General features: G+C 41.6%; 1 protein-coding gene across 6 annotated transcripts in view; it reads left to right on the top strand.

Moving 5' to 3' along the window:
- SAMD4A (sterile alpha motif domain containing 4A) overlaps nucleotides 1–15,354 on the top strand; it is a 217,033-nt gene that overhangs the window by 149,459 nt on the left and 52,220 nt on the right. For 5 of the 6 annotated variants that reach the window (XM_019645265.1, XM_019645273.1, XM_019645307.1 and 2 more), the window contains one exon: nucleotides 14,732–14,995. The exons of the other annotated variant lie outside the window; for it this stretch is intronic. In XM_019645265.1, coding sequence (XP_019500810.1) covers nucleotides 14,732–14,995 — 264 coding nt within the window. The remainder of the gene's footprint in view (nucleotides 1–14,731; nucleotides 14,996–15,354) is intronic. 6 annotated transcript variants of the gene reach the window in all.

The following is a 15,354-nucleotide window of genomic DNA, read 5'->3' as shown; positions in this document are numbered from 1 at the left end:
TATCTTAATTATTTCAATTTTTGAGGATTAGGTAGTGAAATCAAATTTTGTGCTACTCATAGCTATTGATTTTAAATGGTGCTAAATTTGTTTCTTAAACTAAAATCTTTAATGGCGAATGTCTGAAATATTTTTACCTCCTCTGTAACTCCCCTTCAAAATTGAACTTTTCCTGATAGTTGCACTGTTTACACTATTGTACAAATCTATAGGCCTCAAAATGTAGGTCCTGCAATGTAATAACTCTAGTGTTAAATGAGGGATTATCTGTTTCGGATCACAGATCTATCAATGACATTGACATGAAGACCATTGGTAAAATATGAACGATGAAGACATAAAACATTGAGGTTCTAGCCTTAGCTACAGTATCAATTTCATTGAGTAATCTTGGAAAACTGGTATATCTCTCTAGGCCTCTGATTCCTTAACTGATAAAATGGTAGGGGGCGGGGGAGGGGTTAGGTGATTCCTAAATCATATTTTTAAAGTCCCTTCCTGCTTTAAAGTTCTGGCATTCTGAGATAATCATGGAGGAAATAAATGAGGGAAATAAATTGCAATGTTACACCTTCTGGTCTTCTGAAAATAATATTTTGGAAGAAGGGCCCAAGAATGTATCACCATCATTAAAATTTCATGAAGACCAACTCCACTGGGCACCTAAACAACATCAACGTCTATGTACTTTGCAATAAAACATTGGCATTGTTCTCTACCAATTCTCTTGAGAGCTTGACTCAGGAATGAAAAGCTCAATACCCACCCAACTGAGCACCTGGTGAGTCAGTGTTCATTTCGGGGGGAGCCATTCTTGAAGCAAAACTTTTCATTTAGGGTAACATTGTGGTTATCTTACATCTTTGAAGGGGGGGAAAAAAGGCTAGGTTGTTTCTCTTAACGTCTGCTGCTCCTCCTGCGTTTAATTTAAAATGAAAAGATCCTGGTTTGGCTTTTTATGCAGATGCTTGCCTGATTCTGCCCTGAGAACACCCACACAAGACCAAAACTATAAGCTTTGTGAGCCATTTGGAGAAAGCCCAAATGGAAAAGAGATGCTTTTCATGCGCTTGAGCAGGTGATCTCTAATACAGTTCTAGGGAATCTTCACACTACTCAAAGCCATGGGTTTTAAATTATTGCATGGAATAGCCAACTTGTGAGAAAACAACATGCATATTTACCATAGAAGCAAGAGAGAAGAGTTTTTTTGACTTGGATATATTTCCCCTGATACTGTCATCCTAAAAGGGAGAGCCAGTATTCAGAGAGGCATCTTAGTCCTGGTACATTATCATCCCCTCAAAAACTCTCATTAGTCCTTGAGATACTGTGACAAATTAATTGAAATTGAAATCACCTAAAAATTTTACTTCCTTCAGCAATTCTTCACCTTCAGCAAAGTGTTACTTAGAATATTAACACTGCCTTACAGCTCCTAGCTGCTGTGTGCTTCTAAATGATAGAAGGTGATGACTTAATAAATGATGGAAGCTACTGTTTGCATCTGTGCAGTCCTGTCTTTTATTATACTCTCTTTGTAGCCCTAATGACTAGAACAATGCCCTATGCATAGAAAGGCTCACTATTTTTTGAATGAGTGAATGAATAAGGAGCTTAGCTTAAACTCTTTCTCTAGGAAGGTAACAACTCATATTTTTTATTTCAAAAGCATCTTTCTTACATTATCTTAGTGGACCTTCATCATCCTTCCTAGTGCCCAGCATATGCCCAGCAGATGGCAGATGCTTAGCAAATATTGAATGGAAGGAAGGAAGGGAGGGAGGGAGGGAGGGAGGGAGGAAGGAAGGAGGCAGGCATCATGCAATCCCACAGCAACCCTGGGAGGTAGGTAGAAGAGGTACTACCATTGTGGTAACTGTTTTTCAGACCAGTTACTGAGACCCTGAGGGTTCAGGGTTTTGATATTGAGTTTTCAGTGTCAGGGCTGAGAGTCTAAGCCCAGAGCTCTTTCAGCCATGAGAAGCCATGTTGTATTGGGCTTAATTAAGATTGCAGGCTTGCAAGTCAGAGAACCTTGCTTAGCCTTTGAATCTGGCTGTTACCCCTTCCTAGATGTCTGATCTTTGACAAATCCCTTACCCTGTGCACCTCAGCTTCCTATCTGTGAAATGTGTGTGTGTGGGGGGGGCGGGGGGAATAAGACATTAAATGAGGATTTTGTAAAACAATGTGTATACATATTTGGCCAAGTATCCAACACTTAACTCGGTACTGGCAAATGGTAGCTGGGGCTGTTGTGCTCAGTCTTACCTGGCCTCCTCTTCAGAGGATGAAGGATCAGTAAAGGTAGTCCTTAAGGATGGGTCTTTTGGGTGGCATTTGGGGAAGTGACAGTACAGTGTCCCCAGCCCCAGGCAGGTAAGAAGGAAACGGAGTAAGGAGACAGAGCATTCAGTCATTCAGTCACCCTTCCATGAGAGCCTAAAATGCAGGAGAAATGAGAGCACTGGGCTGACCCAGGCAGCGGGAGGAATGATCTAGTTTAGTGCCTTCCCTTTTCTAGAATCTAGTCTGTGGTGAGCAGCTGGCAGCTCCTTTACCCTGCTGCCCTGGCTGGCTGTTCTATTGGTGCTACAAGGCAGACTTTTAAAAAATACGGAGAAATAAATAATATTGGGAAAATATCTTGCCCAAAGGAGAACGACACTGCATAAATATGTTATTAAATAGCATCATAGAAGATTAGCTCAGGGAAGAGCTGAAAGAACATCTACTGGTCTGTAACAGCTTTTTTAACATTGTGCCCTCAGCTTTTAGAGCTTGGCACATGATGGGCACTCCACAAATGTCTGATGAACAAATGACTTCATCTAGTCCAACTCCTTGCTTTGCATGTGAAGAACCCAGTGTCACCCAGCCACGTAATAGGTTCTTGGCTTGAATTTCTAAATATAATAGAGGTACTTAGAACCTTTAATAAGAACTTCAGGCAGCCAGTGTTTTACCAATGTCAGGACAAAGAGAAGGTCCCATGAGAAGTTCTGGACACTGAAATTCAATGGAAAAGAAGGTGATTCATATGCTCTGAACTTCAAGAAAATGGAAATGAAATGTGAACATGAAATGTGTGCAGAGAAAAGTTTGTCAGTATAAATAAGAATTTGGAAATAGCATGGAAGGTACTCTCTTTGGTATGACAGACCACGGTGGAACATCTGTCTCTTGTAAATTAGTGAAACACTATCAAGTAAGCAGACATATTTTTCATTCCACATGTAATATGCTGAAAATGCTCCATAAATGTCCTTAGATTGGCTAGTACTTTGATTTTTCCATCAGCAGTGTTGGTTTATATTGGGTTTTTCTTACTCCGGCAAGTGACTAATATTTCTTAGCACTTTACAGTTTGCAAAACATTTTCATATACATTAAATGATTTGATATTTTCCAAACTCCTGTTATATATCATTTGATAATCTACTAAGAGGGAAAACTGAGGCACGGAAAGGCCATATGACTTCCAACCCACATTTCAAATCCTTCTCACGTCAGCAGGCTGCCTTTTTGTGGTTGATGCCTCCCCCATCATCAAGAGAACAAGTGTCCAGCCAGCAAGTCAGAGCTGGGTGTGTAGCCAGTGCATCTGAACCTTGAACGTGCACGCAAACCTCCCGAGATCTTAAAATGCAGATCCTGATTCAGTAGGTCTGGGATGAGGCCTGAGAGTTCAGTGTTTCTAACAAGCTCCCCGATGATGTCAGTGCTACTGGCCCATGGGTCTAGAGCACAAGATTTTCTCTCTGTAAATCAGTTATACCCTCAACAGGCGAGTTTCCAAACTAAGAGAAAATGTGTTCGGAGCTTTCTGAAGCTGATTCATGATCAGAGAGGGCCTGAACTGACCCCTGATTCACTCTTCCTGCTGAGCAAGAGTGAAATGGCCACAGCAAGAGGTAGGCACTGTTTCCCCAAAGTCAAAACATTTGTCTAGGAAGTCTTTAGAAATTTTTTCCCAGGTATTGTTTGGATTAGAATTCTGATACCAAAATATAATTTGTTTTACCTGGAGGACAGGGCAAGAGTAATAAAATCCTGGGCTAAAGAGTGAGCAGAATTCTGCATGTGAACCCAATGCAAACAAGATATTGGTGGGAGAAGCAGTGATTTGTATGTTGTCTTTTAAAAGTGACTTGCCAAGTAAACAAGATGCCTAATCTTTTGGGGCGTTTTTTTTTAATAGAAATTTTATTGGGGAACAGTGTGTTTTTCCAGGACCCGTCAGCTCCAAGTCAAGCAATTGTCAATTGTCTTTCAATCTAGTTGTGGAGGGCGCAGCTACTTGGCCCATGTGGGGATCGAACCAGCAACCTTAGTGTTATGAGCCTGAGCTCTAACCATTGGAGCATGTTTTTAAGATCAGACAGAAGCAACAGCCAACCTGAGGAGGCTTGCAATGTTTAGGATGTGGAACAAAGTTTAGAGGAACACTGAGGCAAGAAGATAGCCCAGAACGGTGGTTCTCAGCACTGGCTAGCCATGAAAACTACCTGGTGCATCGAAAATTACAGATACTCAGCCCCACTACAAGGATTTCCAGGGTGGAGCCTGTGCATCTAGGATTTTTTAAAGGCTCCATGGGGTTTGAACAGCAGCCACGGTTGGGAAACAGTTAGCCTAAGACAAAAATGTGGCAAGTGTGACAAAATGTCACAGGATGGGAGGCAGAATGAAGAGTTTGTATCACTATACAGAAGGTGCCCCCAAAAATGTATACACATTTTAAGAAAGGAAAACACTGTATTAAAATTGTAATACAATAAATGACACTAGCATTCATTTGATTAATGCCATCTTTTGAGCAAATGTCATACTACACATTGCTACTGTAATTCAATTCAACTTTGAAAATACATAGATAACATCTCTTAAAATGTGTACATTTGTTTGGCACCCCTGGTATACGTTTAGTCTGTTCTCATTATTTGCAATAGTTAACATCCTGTAAAGTCACTGTGAACACTGAATTTGCAAGCACTGAGCCATTGCTCCTAGGGAAAACACAGGATTAGATTCCTGCAAGCCTCACATTTTCTTCAACCGATCAATGCCTAACTTTGTTTTATGTGTGTTTCTACTTAAAGATACTTTATGTAATGTATATTGTGGATGCATTAAACACTGACCTCAGGGCCAGCAGCACTGTAACTCATACCTGAACCAAGCTAATCTAACACGTCCCTTTGTTCTCTGTAACGCACATCACTGCCTTCTTGCACATAGGAACACTAACCAGCACCTCAGCACTATGCCATTTTAAACAGCAAAATCACCACCAAAAAAACACCAAAGTTAGAAAAATGGAGCACTAGAAAGATTTCAAAAGGGGCCCTTGTTTATAGTATGAGGTTGAGACAGGAAGGCAGACCAACATCTGTTCGACCTCAGCTAGGAACATGTACTTTGGGGACTTAAATTTTTTGCCACTCTGAGCATGTCCATGAAAATGAATGACCATGAAATGCTACAAGTATGGATTTGGGGGTTACAAATAAATTTTAGCAAGTAGGTGAATTTGCAAATACAGAATCTGTGAACAATGAGGATCAAGGGTATGTAAGATATCTAATAGAAGAACACACACTGTACAACTTGTATGACAGGGAAAGGAGGACTCAGAAATAGTCAAGGAGTGAAGGGAGCCAACCGGTGGATCTGAGCTGAACACGTGGGTTCAGCCCAGCCCTCCTGATAGCCTGATGACCCATTCTCTTTGCTGCTGAGCTCCGAAGCCTCCAGACCGCTCTGCCATCTCATAGTCAATAAGAAATGAATGCCATTCGGGCCTGTTCTTAAACTAGAACTGTCCTGGGGGTTGAATTATGCCAGAAACCTCATGCTCGCAGTGTCTCTGGAAGTCGTTTATTGCAGGACTGATTTATAATACCCAAGTAGATGAGTTGAGAGCAATTACGTAAACACCGTTTCTCTGGGGTAGAGAAGAACAGTATGGTTTAAATGAAAAATGCAGTGCCAAGTCAAACATTCAAATCGTTATGTGTAATTACAGACCACAGTAAATCAATTTTACAAACACAGTACCAATCTCACCATGTTCCAACACCCACAGGGTCAGGTTGTGACAGTTTAGAATTCAAGAAGAGGCTGAAGGTGAAGTGAAAGCAGGAACTGGGGGTGTGTGAAGCCTCAATAGCTTCTCATAAATCACACGGTGATTCAATCAAATATAACTGAGAAGCCAGGGGACCCTAAACTATCCAATTTCTCTTAATAGAAAATTATAATTAGCAATGTTAGCTCGAATTGTTTGTTTGTTGTTGTTTTTTTGAATGGTCATTTGTGTGTATTGTTACATTTGACATTCAGATTGAATGCTTTAATGAAAACAAGAACCAGTTCCTTAATCAGTCAATTGCCCTGCTAGCCACAGTGCTGAGAATCTCCAGTTCTCATTCTTCTATCAAGGAACCAAGTTAAGAATTAGTCAGGACTATATAATACATTTCTAATTAGTTATAGCCCTTCTCCTGACACTAGAAAGAAAGGAAAAAATAGAATGTCGCTTGATGGAGACAAAGGTTCAGAGTTTCACGCTCAGAGAAACCCTGGCACCAGTCATGCATTTGGCGGGCGCTGAGTTGAGACCCCGATGGCAGTAGGATTCAGGCATCTTCTAATGATGCCAGTCCTTGCCTACTCAGTGCTGGTACATTTAAGAGCCACTTTATCCTCTTATGTGGTAGCCTTTAATTCTCCAGCAGCCCTGAAGACTTTGCCTGGAGTTCAGCACAAACAGGAGTTGGTAGACAAGGCTTCCAAACATCCATTGTTAGCCCCTTTCACGTGATTGACCCGCTCCTCCTCTGGACAAGTGTTGCTAGTGGTGTCAAGATGTAAAAGGATATCCTGATGATTTGTTTGTTCAATGACTCTGGCCATGGTCTTGGGACCAATACTCTGGAGGTGGGATGGGCAGGGCGGGTTTGGTTGCTCAGTCTTGAAACCCTGACTATTTGCACTTCCAAACCTGGGTTGCTTTGCTGGTACCCATCCTCAGTTAGCAGCCTGGGCTCTGATAAACACAGGATGGGCATTGCATCTCGTAAACCTAAGAAGTACTTCCTGGATAGACATGTGAGCTGAGGTTGCAGCAGTGAGCTGAGGTTGCAGCAGTTACAATTTGAAAGTTCATCTTTTTAGAAAGGGGTAGGAGGGAAGTTTTGTCATCAAACGTCTATCTTTGTGAGTTTCTCCACCATCTCTCTTCCTTAAACACAGTGACTGAAGCACTTTTACAGATACATTGGAAAAGAAAAATCTGCTTAAATCCACTCCTGGCCACTCGCTTAACTCAGTTATTTTCTTTACTTGGTGTCATAAACAAAATGATTCAAGTCCTGCAGCTCTGGCTAAGCCCATTTCTGGACATCTGCTCACTCTCTATGTGAGTAGAATGTCCATGGACAAATCAAAGGGTTAAGTACATATAGATATAACTTATAGATATGAAAAAGAAACAATGCAGGAGAGTAAACCCAATATATAGGAACTTTAGAAATGACTGGGTTGATCTGGCAGTTCCTTGAATTGACTTAAACATCTGCTTCAGTGGTATCAAATTACTTCCATAGTTGATGTCATTGGTTTTGATAGAATGGAATGAGAGGATTTGAGCAGTTTCCTTTTAAGACTGCTTGATTTGAAGTTAAACTTGTGAGTAAGATTCTGCTGTTTTCTATAAAATGTATGTATTGGCTTCTTGTCTAACTTATTTCATAAATAATGACAATGTAAAGTCAAACAGCAGTTATCTAAAATAGATTTTCTACTGGAGGACACCCAGTTTTGCCATTATAGAAACTGACAAAAAAGGACAAATGAAATGTACCCAAGATTAATGCAGCTATAAAAGTCTGCCAGAAACATTCTAATTTGCTTCTTAAAAGCCCAAATGTTTAAGTGATAATGTGAAGGCAGAAACATACATCTTTGCTCTGCCCAAAGGCTGAGCCATCTGTAGAGTAATAAGAGCTGACACCAGTGACAAGGGCTCATGTTATTGGAAAAGCCCCCCAGGTACTTTCCCTGCATCAGAATGCTTTCATGTCACTACTATATGGAGATGAGATTTAGTGAGGAGAAAGAGATGTAGCCATGTGTATTTGTCAACCTTGTTGTGATGTTCTCTGTGGCTTTCTCTTTTTCCAGAGTCTCCATTTGTTTGGCATTGTTGCATAGGCGGGCGTACACTTTCTCTTCGCAGAGAGTGTGTGGCTTCCTCTTGGGCTTGTAGGGAGCACCCCGTCCACCAACACATCTTGGCTTTGAAGCATGTTCTCTCTTCTTCCCCCAGAATGAGGTGGAGTCTGAAGCTGTGGGAGGGAATCATCTTCTGGTGTCCAGATGTTGGGAGCCCTGGTTTTCCAAATCTTTGGACAAGAAGCAGAGCGCCAGCATGCAGAGTTGAGGCATATAACCCTCCAGATTTGCTTTTCATCTATTCCCTGAAGCAATGAAGGCAGAGCATGTTAATTTTAACCTTAGTAATTAATACCCTCCTCCCCCCACCACCCCTCCACAAGTCTGTACTTGGCCAGAAATGTGACTGGTGTTATTTTGTCTTTTTTTGCATGATGTCACTGATCAAATACTCTGTTTTGTTTTTTTTTAATGTATTCTTATACTACTATTAATCATTTCTTCCCCCAAAATTCCCACCACAGGGCCTCAGATTACTGGTTGTGGCACCACAAAACCATCTAAAGAAGAGGGATGCAGGGTCTAATGGCATTTCACCACTGCGCCTTGCTAAAATGTTGGCCTTTTTTTTTTTTAAGTGAAAGCCTAGAATTATTCATACAAGTGGTGTTAGCAGAACTCTACTCTTTGAAAACAGAAAGCTTTTAGTAGCAGTTCCTCAGAAGCTCTGAAATCAGTGCTCTCAGAAGAATTTCTTGGGATGCCACCTGAAAGATGCTTGATAAGCAAGCCCTAAAGGGATGAACAGAAATGCTCCCCCAGTAGTAACTTTGAGACAATAGCTATAGCTATTTTGTAGCTGGCCATGGGCTGAGTTCCTTCTCCTTTAAACTTGACAAGTATCAAGCCATATCCTGCAGCAAAACAAGAATTATATGTTGTGAGCCCTTCAATTGGTGCATTTGGCAAAGGCTCTACTGACACTTCTGAATTTCTTTTGGGAGGAGGCCTAGAAGATATCGTTAAAATGCACCATTAGCATCATTTATAGACTATTCCCTGTGTGTGTCTTAGTAGGTTGACACACACAGCATATATCACCAGAGTAGAGAATTGACCAGGACCTTTTAATTCAGGAAAGAAATTCTAAGGTAATATTTAAAAATCATATGCCAATGGTTAGTCTCCTCATTCTACTTTTTAAAATCCCTAAATTAGAATGAGTTATTTTTGAAAAGCTTAGTTGTGTTAGCAGTTGGATTGAGTTCCATCCCATGAGCATCTACAATTTGAAAAATTAACAAAGCACAAGTTTTTCTGTGAGAAGGACAGCTTTTCAAATTACAAGTGAGGAGACTAGCTTAGGAAGAAAAAGATTAAAATTGCAAATCATGTCTATGTGGCTGAGCTCATAAGGTCCCGATGAGGGTACAGTGTCCAACCTTGGGTTGAGAAGACAGGTTATTTGGTTTAGTGAATGAGGATGATATTAGGAGCATGAGAATATTTAATGTCCTTATTTTAAAAAAAAAGTCAGCTATGTCTGCCTAGATTCTAAACTCTAGAACAAAATGCTAAGTCTGGAAATCGATGGAAACACGCAGTAGAAGCAATGAGAAGTAATGGTTGACTAAATTTGAGGAAATAGGCTAACTCTGAAAGGCATACAGAAGACTTGAAGCCCACAAGCTCCTGAGGGCACCTGTATTGCCTAGGGAAGCCTCACTCAGCAGAGACAGCAGAGAGGATCAATCATCTCTATTGTTTATTGAGTTCATGACTCAATTTTTAGCAAATAAAACAACTGGAGTCTTCATAAGATGTTACTTGTGCTTCGAATCTGCTGATCAAAAAGTGACAAAAAGAAATATGAATTCAGCAACCTTGAACTTCATATTTTATTAATTCTAACACTCTTTATATACTTGTCAAAACCATTCATAGCACAGTATTTCATCTGCTGACAAGGTTGAGTGCTCATAGGGATTCTAAGGTTCTTACTACTCAGGGGCCCAGAACTCACAACTTGGGAATTATTGAATTATGTTGTCTTTCAGGAGGTTTCAGCTCTAAACTGTTATGAATCTACGCTCATAACAATAATTTTTAAAGCATAAGTTGCAGTCAATGTATAAATTTTAAGAAAGCAGAGAAGTGTGCAATGTATCTTTAGAAGGTCTCCATTAAAGTTTGTTAGGACAAAGTTTGGAGCAAGAGTCAAGCTTCAGTTATCTGGACTATTTGCTTATGGGGATTACTTGCCTCCTTGACAGTTATAATACCCAGCCTGACAGTGAACCGAGGAGATAATTAGGCCCGTATCCTAAACCTTTCTCTTTCCACAAGCCCTATTATTTGTCATCTTAGAAGCAGAAAAAGTAGTTATACCTCATTTTCTTAAAAGAGCACGGAATATCCTGAAAAGCTTCTTCCTGAATCTTATTTCAACAATTAAAAATTGAGATGGAAGTCAAGGTTGGTCAAAGGAGATAGGAAATAAATTGATTTCCAGGCTTTCAAGAAAATACTGAAAAGGACAGAACTCCGAGCCAGGTATCATATGTTCCCTTAAAAAGGCATTAGAAGGAGTCACAGTAAAGATGCTTGGAGATGAAAAAGAAATCATAAGATTTGAGGAGGTCAGAGAAGTTGGCTGGCCCTGATGGTGTGACAGAATTTATTGCCAGATTATAAGACCCTCTGTACTTGCATCACTGTACTCGACTGCTGTAGCCAGATTAGTTTTAGCTGCTTTTTCCATGTTTCAACTAGACTTATTCAATATTTATTATTTATTTTTGGTTTACTTGAATTTATGTGTCCCCAAAATTATAGTATTCTATTGATGTATGTACACATATATATGTACATACCTACATACTTATGTGTATGTACTTGAAATTTCTTATAGGAATTTCTAAAAATATAAGCAATATTGAATCCACCCTGTACACAGTATTAAGTTTTAGCTTCAGTTTTCCCACAGCAAAAGAGGCCGTGCGTAATTTTGCTCCCTGGGGTAATTTTTTGTATGATTTTCAATATAATGAATTACCCTGACACACGCTGGCCCTCCACTCTCACTATTAAAAAGTCACAAATGCAATGTGAAGTTAGGACCTCACTTTTACTGGAACTTGCCCATTATTAATCTATATTGAGGTTTTTTTTTACTTAATTCTGCATCATTTGAATATGACTTTGGGGCAGCTTAAATCGCAATGAAGCATTAGCTGTTGTCACCTGCACAGCAGTCAGCAAGCGAGAACATTCAAAAGGGCTTCCTGTAGGTAGGGTCATTCTGGGGCAGCTAACGCAGTGCTGAGAAGCTTCTCAGAGGTCTCTCTTCACTGCTCTCTCCTCCCTACTCATAGGAAAAGGAATTTATTTAGTATTTTTTTTCCTGAATAACCATTCTCCCTCTATTTATCCCCACTTCGTATGAATTCTTTTGGTTAAAAAAAGAATGGAGTAATGGTGCAACCATCGATTCTGTGCCGTTGGCAACCTCTTCAATCCCACGACCATGTGGCCTGTTTTCTTCAATTCTTCCTGCTCGTGGCATTTATTGGATTGTCAGAAAAGTCATGACGCATTTTTGCAACGAAAAACATAGAAAAATTACGTCATGACTTTCCCGACAACCCAATATTTCCTCTGCCACTTTATGCCAGAGTACTCCAGCACACAAAGTAACACCAAAATCAGTGTTGAGGTCAGTATTTCTTCTACCTGAAGCTTTGTCTTCACCCCAAAGTTGCACTGTTGGCAGGTCACCTGTCCCCTGCTTCAGTCTCCTCCCCACAGGAAGACAAGCCTGTATTCTCTTGGGAGAAGTGAGGCATTTGTCCAGCACGACTTTGTTTTGACTTGGGCATTGTGTCCAGCCTGGCTTTAAACCCATGGCCTTCTCTGCAGAGCAAAACGTTAGTGTGAGGCAGTTTGCTTGGTTGCTATGGCAGGTTGCTCCTCAGGAGACATTTCCTTGTTTGGTGCCAATCGTGGGAGTCTTTATGATATAGATAAAGCCATTGGGAAAAGACCCTGGCACCTTAGTTATAATTGATGTTTTATCAGAGGCAGAGGCCAAGTTCATGCCCTGTGACTTCAGTCAAGCTCAAGAATGTATGAAGAAATAGGTGTAGGTTTCTGTGAATAAATCCCTATAAGTCCCATTGAGTTAGGCAAACATTTAGTTCCATTCTCAGTAGCTAGTGGATTCCTTGGATGGTGAGAGCTTCCCCAAGGATGCCCATTAGTGGGAGATGGCATGGATTGTAAGACAGCTTTAGGTGGAAAGAAGCAAATTGGCTCCACCCAATAATGGATTGTTCATAGCATCCAAAGACAGGGATCTTAGCAGTGTTACCACCCATGGTTATGGATTCGGTTATCACCTCTACCCAGACTAGGTGCGAAGGGTTTTCTGCCAGCTCCCAGCTGTGTCTCTCTTTTTGGCAAGGCCAGTTTCTATGGTTTCAGGCTCACTCTAATCCTGCCTGTGAAAAGGAGCCCCCATGTCCATTTGGGGCACAACTGGCTGGCACCATTCAGAGCATCCACCAGATAATCTGCAATGGTTGCAGAGGTAGCAGAAAGCAAAGACATCGAAGCTGAAATGTCCCAGCACTTGGGCAGCCCAGAAAAAACCTACCCAATTTTATATAAATACTTAGACAGGCATGAAATGGATTTTCTGGATGTCTGGCTTTTCTTCCTATTGGCTTCTCTCTTCATTTTTGCTGCTGCTTCCTTTTTATTTATTTTGTTCTTTTTTTGGCTTTTTTGTTTTGATTTGTTCTTTTTCTCTTGCTAATTCTGATCCAACCAGGTAGCAATGCATTTTCCAGGGAGCCTTTTTAAATAGTTTCTTTTCAAGTCTATTTAGTGGAACTGCAAGTTGTTTCATCCTGTTAGGGTTAAAAAAACAAAACATTTTTTTAAAATGTTCCCTTTGCATATTTTTAAGTTAGATGGTAATTCCTTGCCTTTGATAGAATCTACCCAAATTAGAAATTTCTCAGATGACAAATACTAACTCAGCAGCTGCCTTTTCTCAGCCCTTTATTGTTAATAAAGAAGTTTCTAGCCCTTCTCACTGTGCCCCTTCCATACACAAGGCTGCCCTTCTGGCCACATGAAGCCAAATGGAAACATTGACGACAACGGTGTGAGCCCCATTGCTCCCAGGGCCTGGTTAACGTCAGCTGACCACAAGCAGCCAACCAGCACCACGCCTGCCCCAAACACACCTTTGGAAACACCCAGCCTTTCGGCTCTGGTGTTTATCTTTCTAAGTGGGGGCAAGGTGAACTGCTACTCAGGCCTTTGTGTGGGTGCCGCCCCACCAGAAATCCAGTTTAACGCAAAGCAGAATTTCCTACATTGAGATGTCAGGGCTGCTTCCAAAAAAACACAGAAAGATTCACACCAGCAAAGCAGCGCTAGCTTGGACTCGGGAGAGCAAATCCCTCATTGGAGGGGATAGAGCCTGTGATGGAACTTAATGGCTTCCCTGAAAAATGTTTAAAAATGCATGTGGCTCAATTCCATGTTAGTGCTGCAGCAGTCAAAATAAACTGGGCCTGTCAGGAACCAGCGCGGAGAAAAGGTTATGAATAGACTTCTTTTGTAAAGCTGTCACTTTACACACCCAGAAAAACCAACCAAGGGTAACGCCAGCTCCCTCAGTGTTGATTTTGGTTAAATCCCTCCCTCGAATGACCTCAATTTAATTTGGCTAGTTATGTGAACTTTGTTGCTTTTTCCTAGTTTTCTGGAAAAGAAATTAAAAGTGGGGGCTACCCAGCTGTTGCCCACTCTGCGGAAGGGCTGAACATGCTGGTGAAAACCATTCCCAGCTTACTGAGAGCACCCCACTGGCTTCTGAATGAAAGCCTTGTTACCTGGAAGTGTTTTCAATATAAAGCTTGGCATTAACGTGGGAAGCCAAGGGAAAGAATCGACCCTTTCACACACAGCCGCCGGTGTTCCATTCCCCAAGACCCGTGTTAGTATGGGGGCCCTCGCTGAGCCTGCACCCCCTTAGAGGTGCTAGTTCCCGATTCCTGGTTGGAAGGACTAGTCTACCTTCTTCTAGAGCAGCCCAGCATAGATCCCTGCTGGTCAGGAAGTCTGCCCTAACGACATGGCTAATGTCATTTTTTGTGTCTTTAAAAAAATTGTCCGGCACATGTTCTTTTCATTCTTGGCAAATAGCCGCTTTGCCAGGCTGTCAAGCCTCACCTGATTTATGGGCCTGCTGCTGTGAATCCTGATTTCTATTTAGAACTCCCGCAAAGGCTAAGGTCAGATGTGTGGGCACTAGACATGTAGCCTCTTTGGAGAAACCCAACCCATCAAGGCATAGACAGCATCCTTTTTAAGCCACCCTGAAGGCAAGGACCAGGCAAGGCCTGTATTCACCCTCTGTGACCACTGATGGAGTTGTAAGACAGCTAGTGGCATCGCTCAGGGGTATTATGGGTTCTTCTGTGGCCCAGGCTAAAGGGGGGGGAATAACCTATTTCATTTTATTTTTTTTTTCCAGTTCTCTCAGGCCAGGCACACCACAGCCCTTTGAAACGATCTGTGTCCCTTACCCCACCCATGAATGTGCCAAACCAGCCTCTAGGACATGGATGGATGTCTCATGAGGACTTGCGAGCTAGAGGACCCCAGTGCCTCCCATCCGATCATGCCCCCCTGTCTCCACAAAGCAGTGTAGCCTCTTCAGGAAGTGGTGGGAGTGAACACTTAGAAGATCAGACCACTGCTCGTAACACATTCCAAGAAGAAGGTAGTGGTATGAAAGGTGAGTGACTCAACGAGAAACCACTGGGAATAGAGTCCCTCCCTCTATTTGGAGTCAGAAAGGTGAACAGAGAGAGAGTCAGCAGGAGAGAACGAGCCCACCCCCTCCCCAGGCTTATGCCTTGGACCCGTCCCTCACACAGCTCCAGGGCTGACCATGGAGAAAAGGGCTGGGATTTCCCGTCCAGGGCTTCTTGCCAAAACCTGGGAAGCAAGAATTAGAGCAAGAGAGGTCAACACCCTCTGTCTTTCTTTCTTTCCTCCTTTCTTTCTTTCCTCCTTTCTTTCCTCCTTTCTTTCTTTCTTTCTTTCTTTCTTTCTTTCTTTCTTTCTTTCTTTCTTTCTTTCTTTCTTTCTTTC

Source organism: Hipposideros armiger, unplaced genomic scaffold, assembly GCF_001890085.2.
Source record: "Hipposideros armiger isolate ML-2016 unplaced genomic scaffold, ASM189008v1 scaffold_5, whole genome shotgun sequence".
In the NCBI taxonomy this organism is placed as follows: Eukaryota; Metazoa; Chordata; class Mammalia; order Chiroptera; family Hipposideridae; genus Hipposideros; species Hipposideros armiger.
The sequence above is the reverse complement of the archived record's forward strand: the minus strand, read 5'-3'. Positions and strand labels throughout refer to the sequence as shown.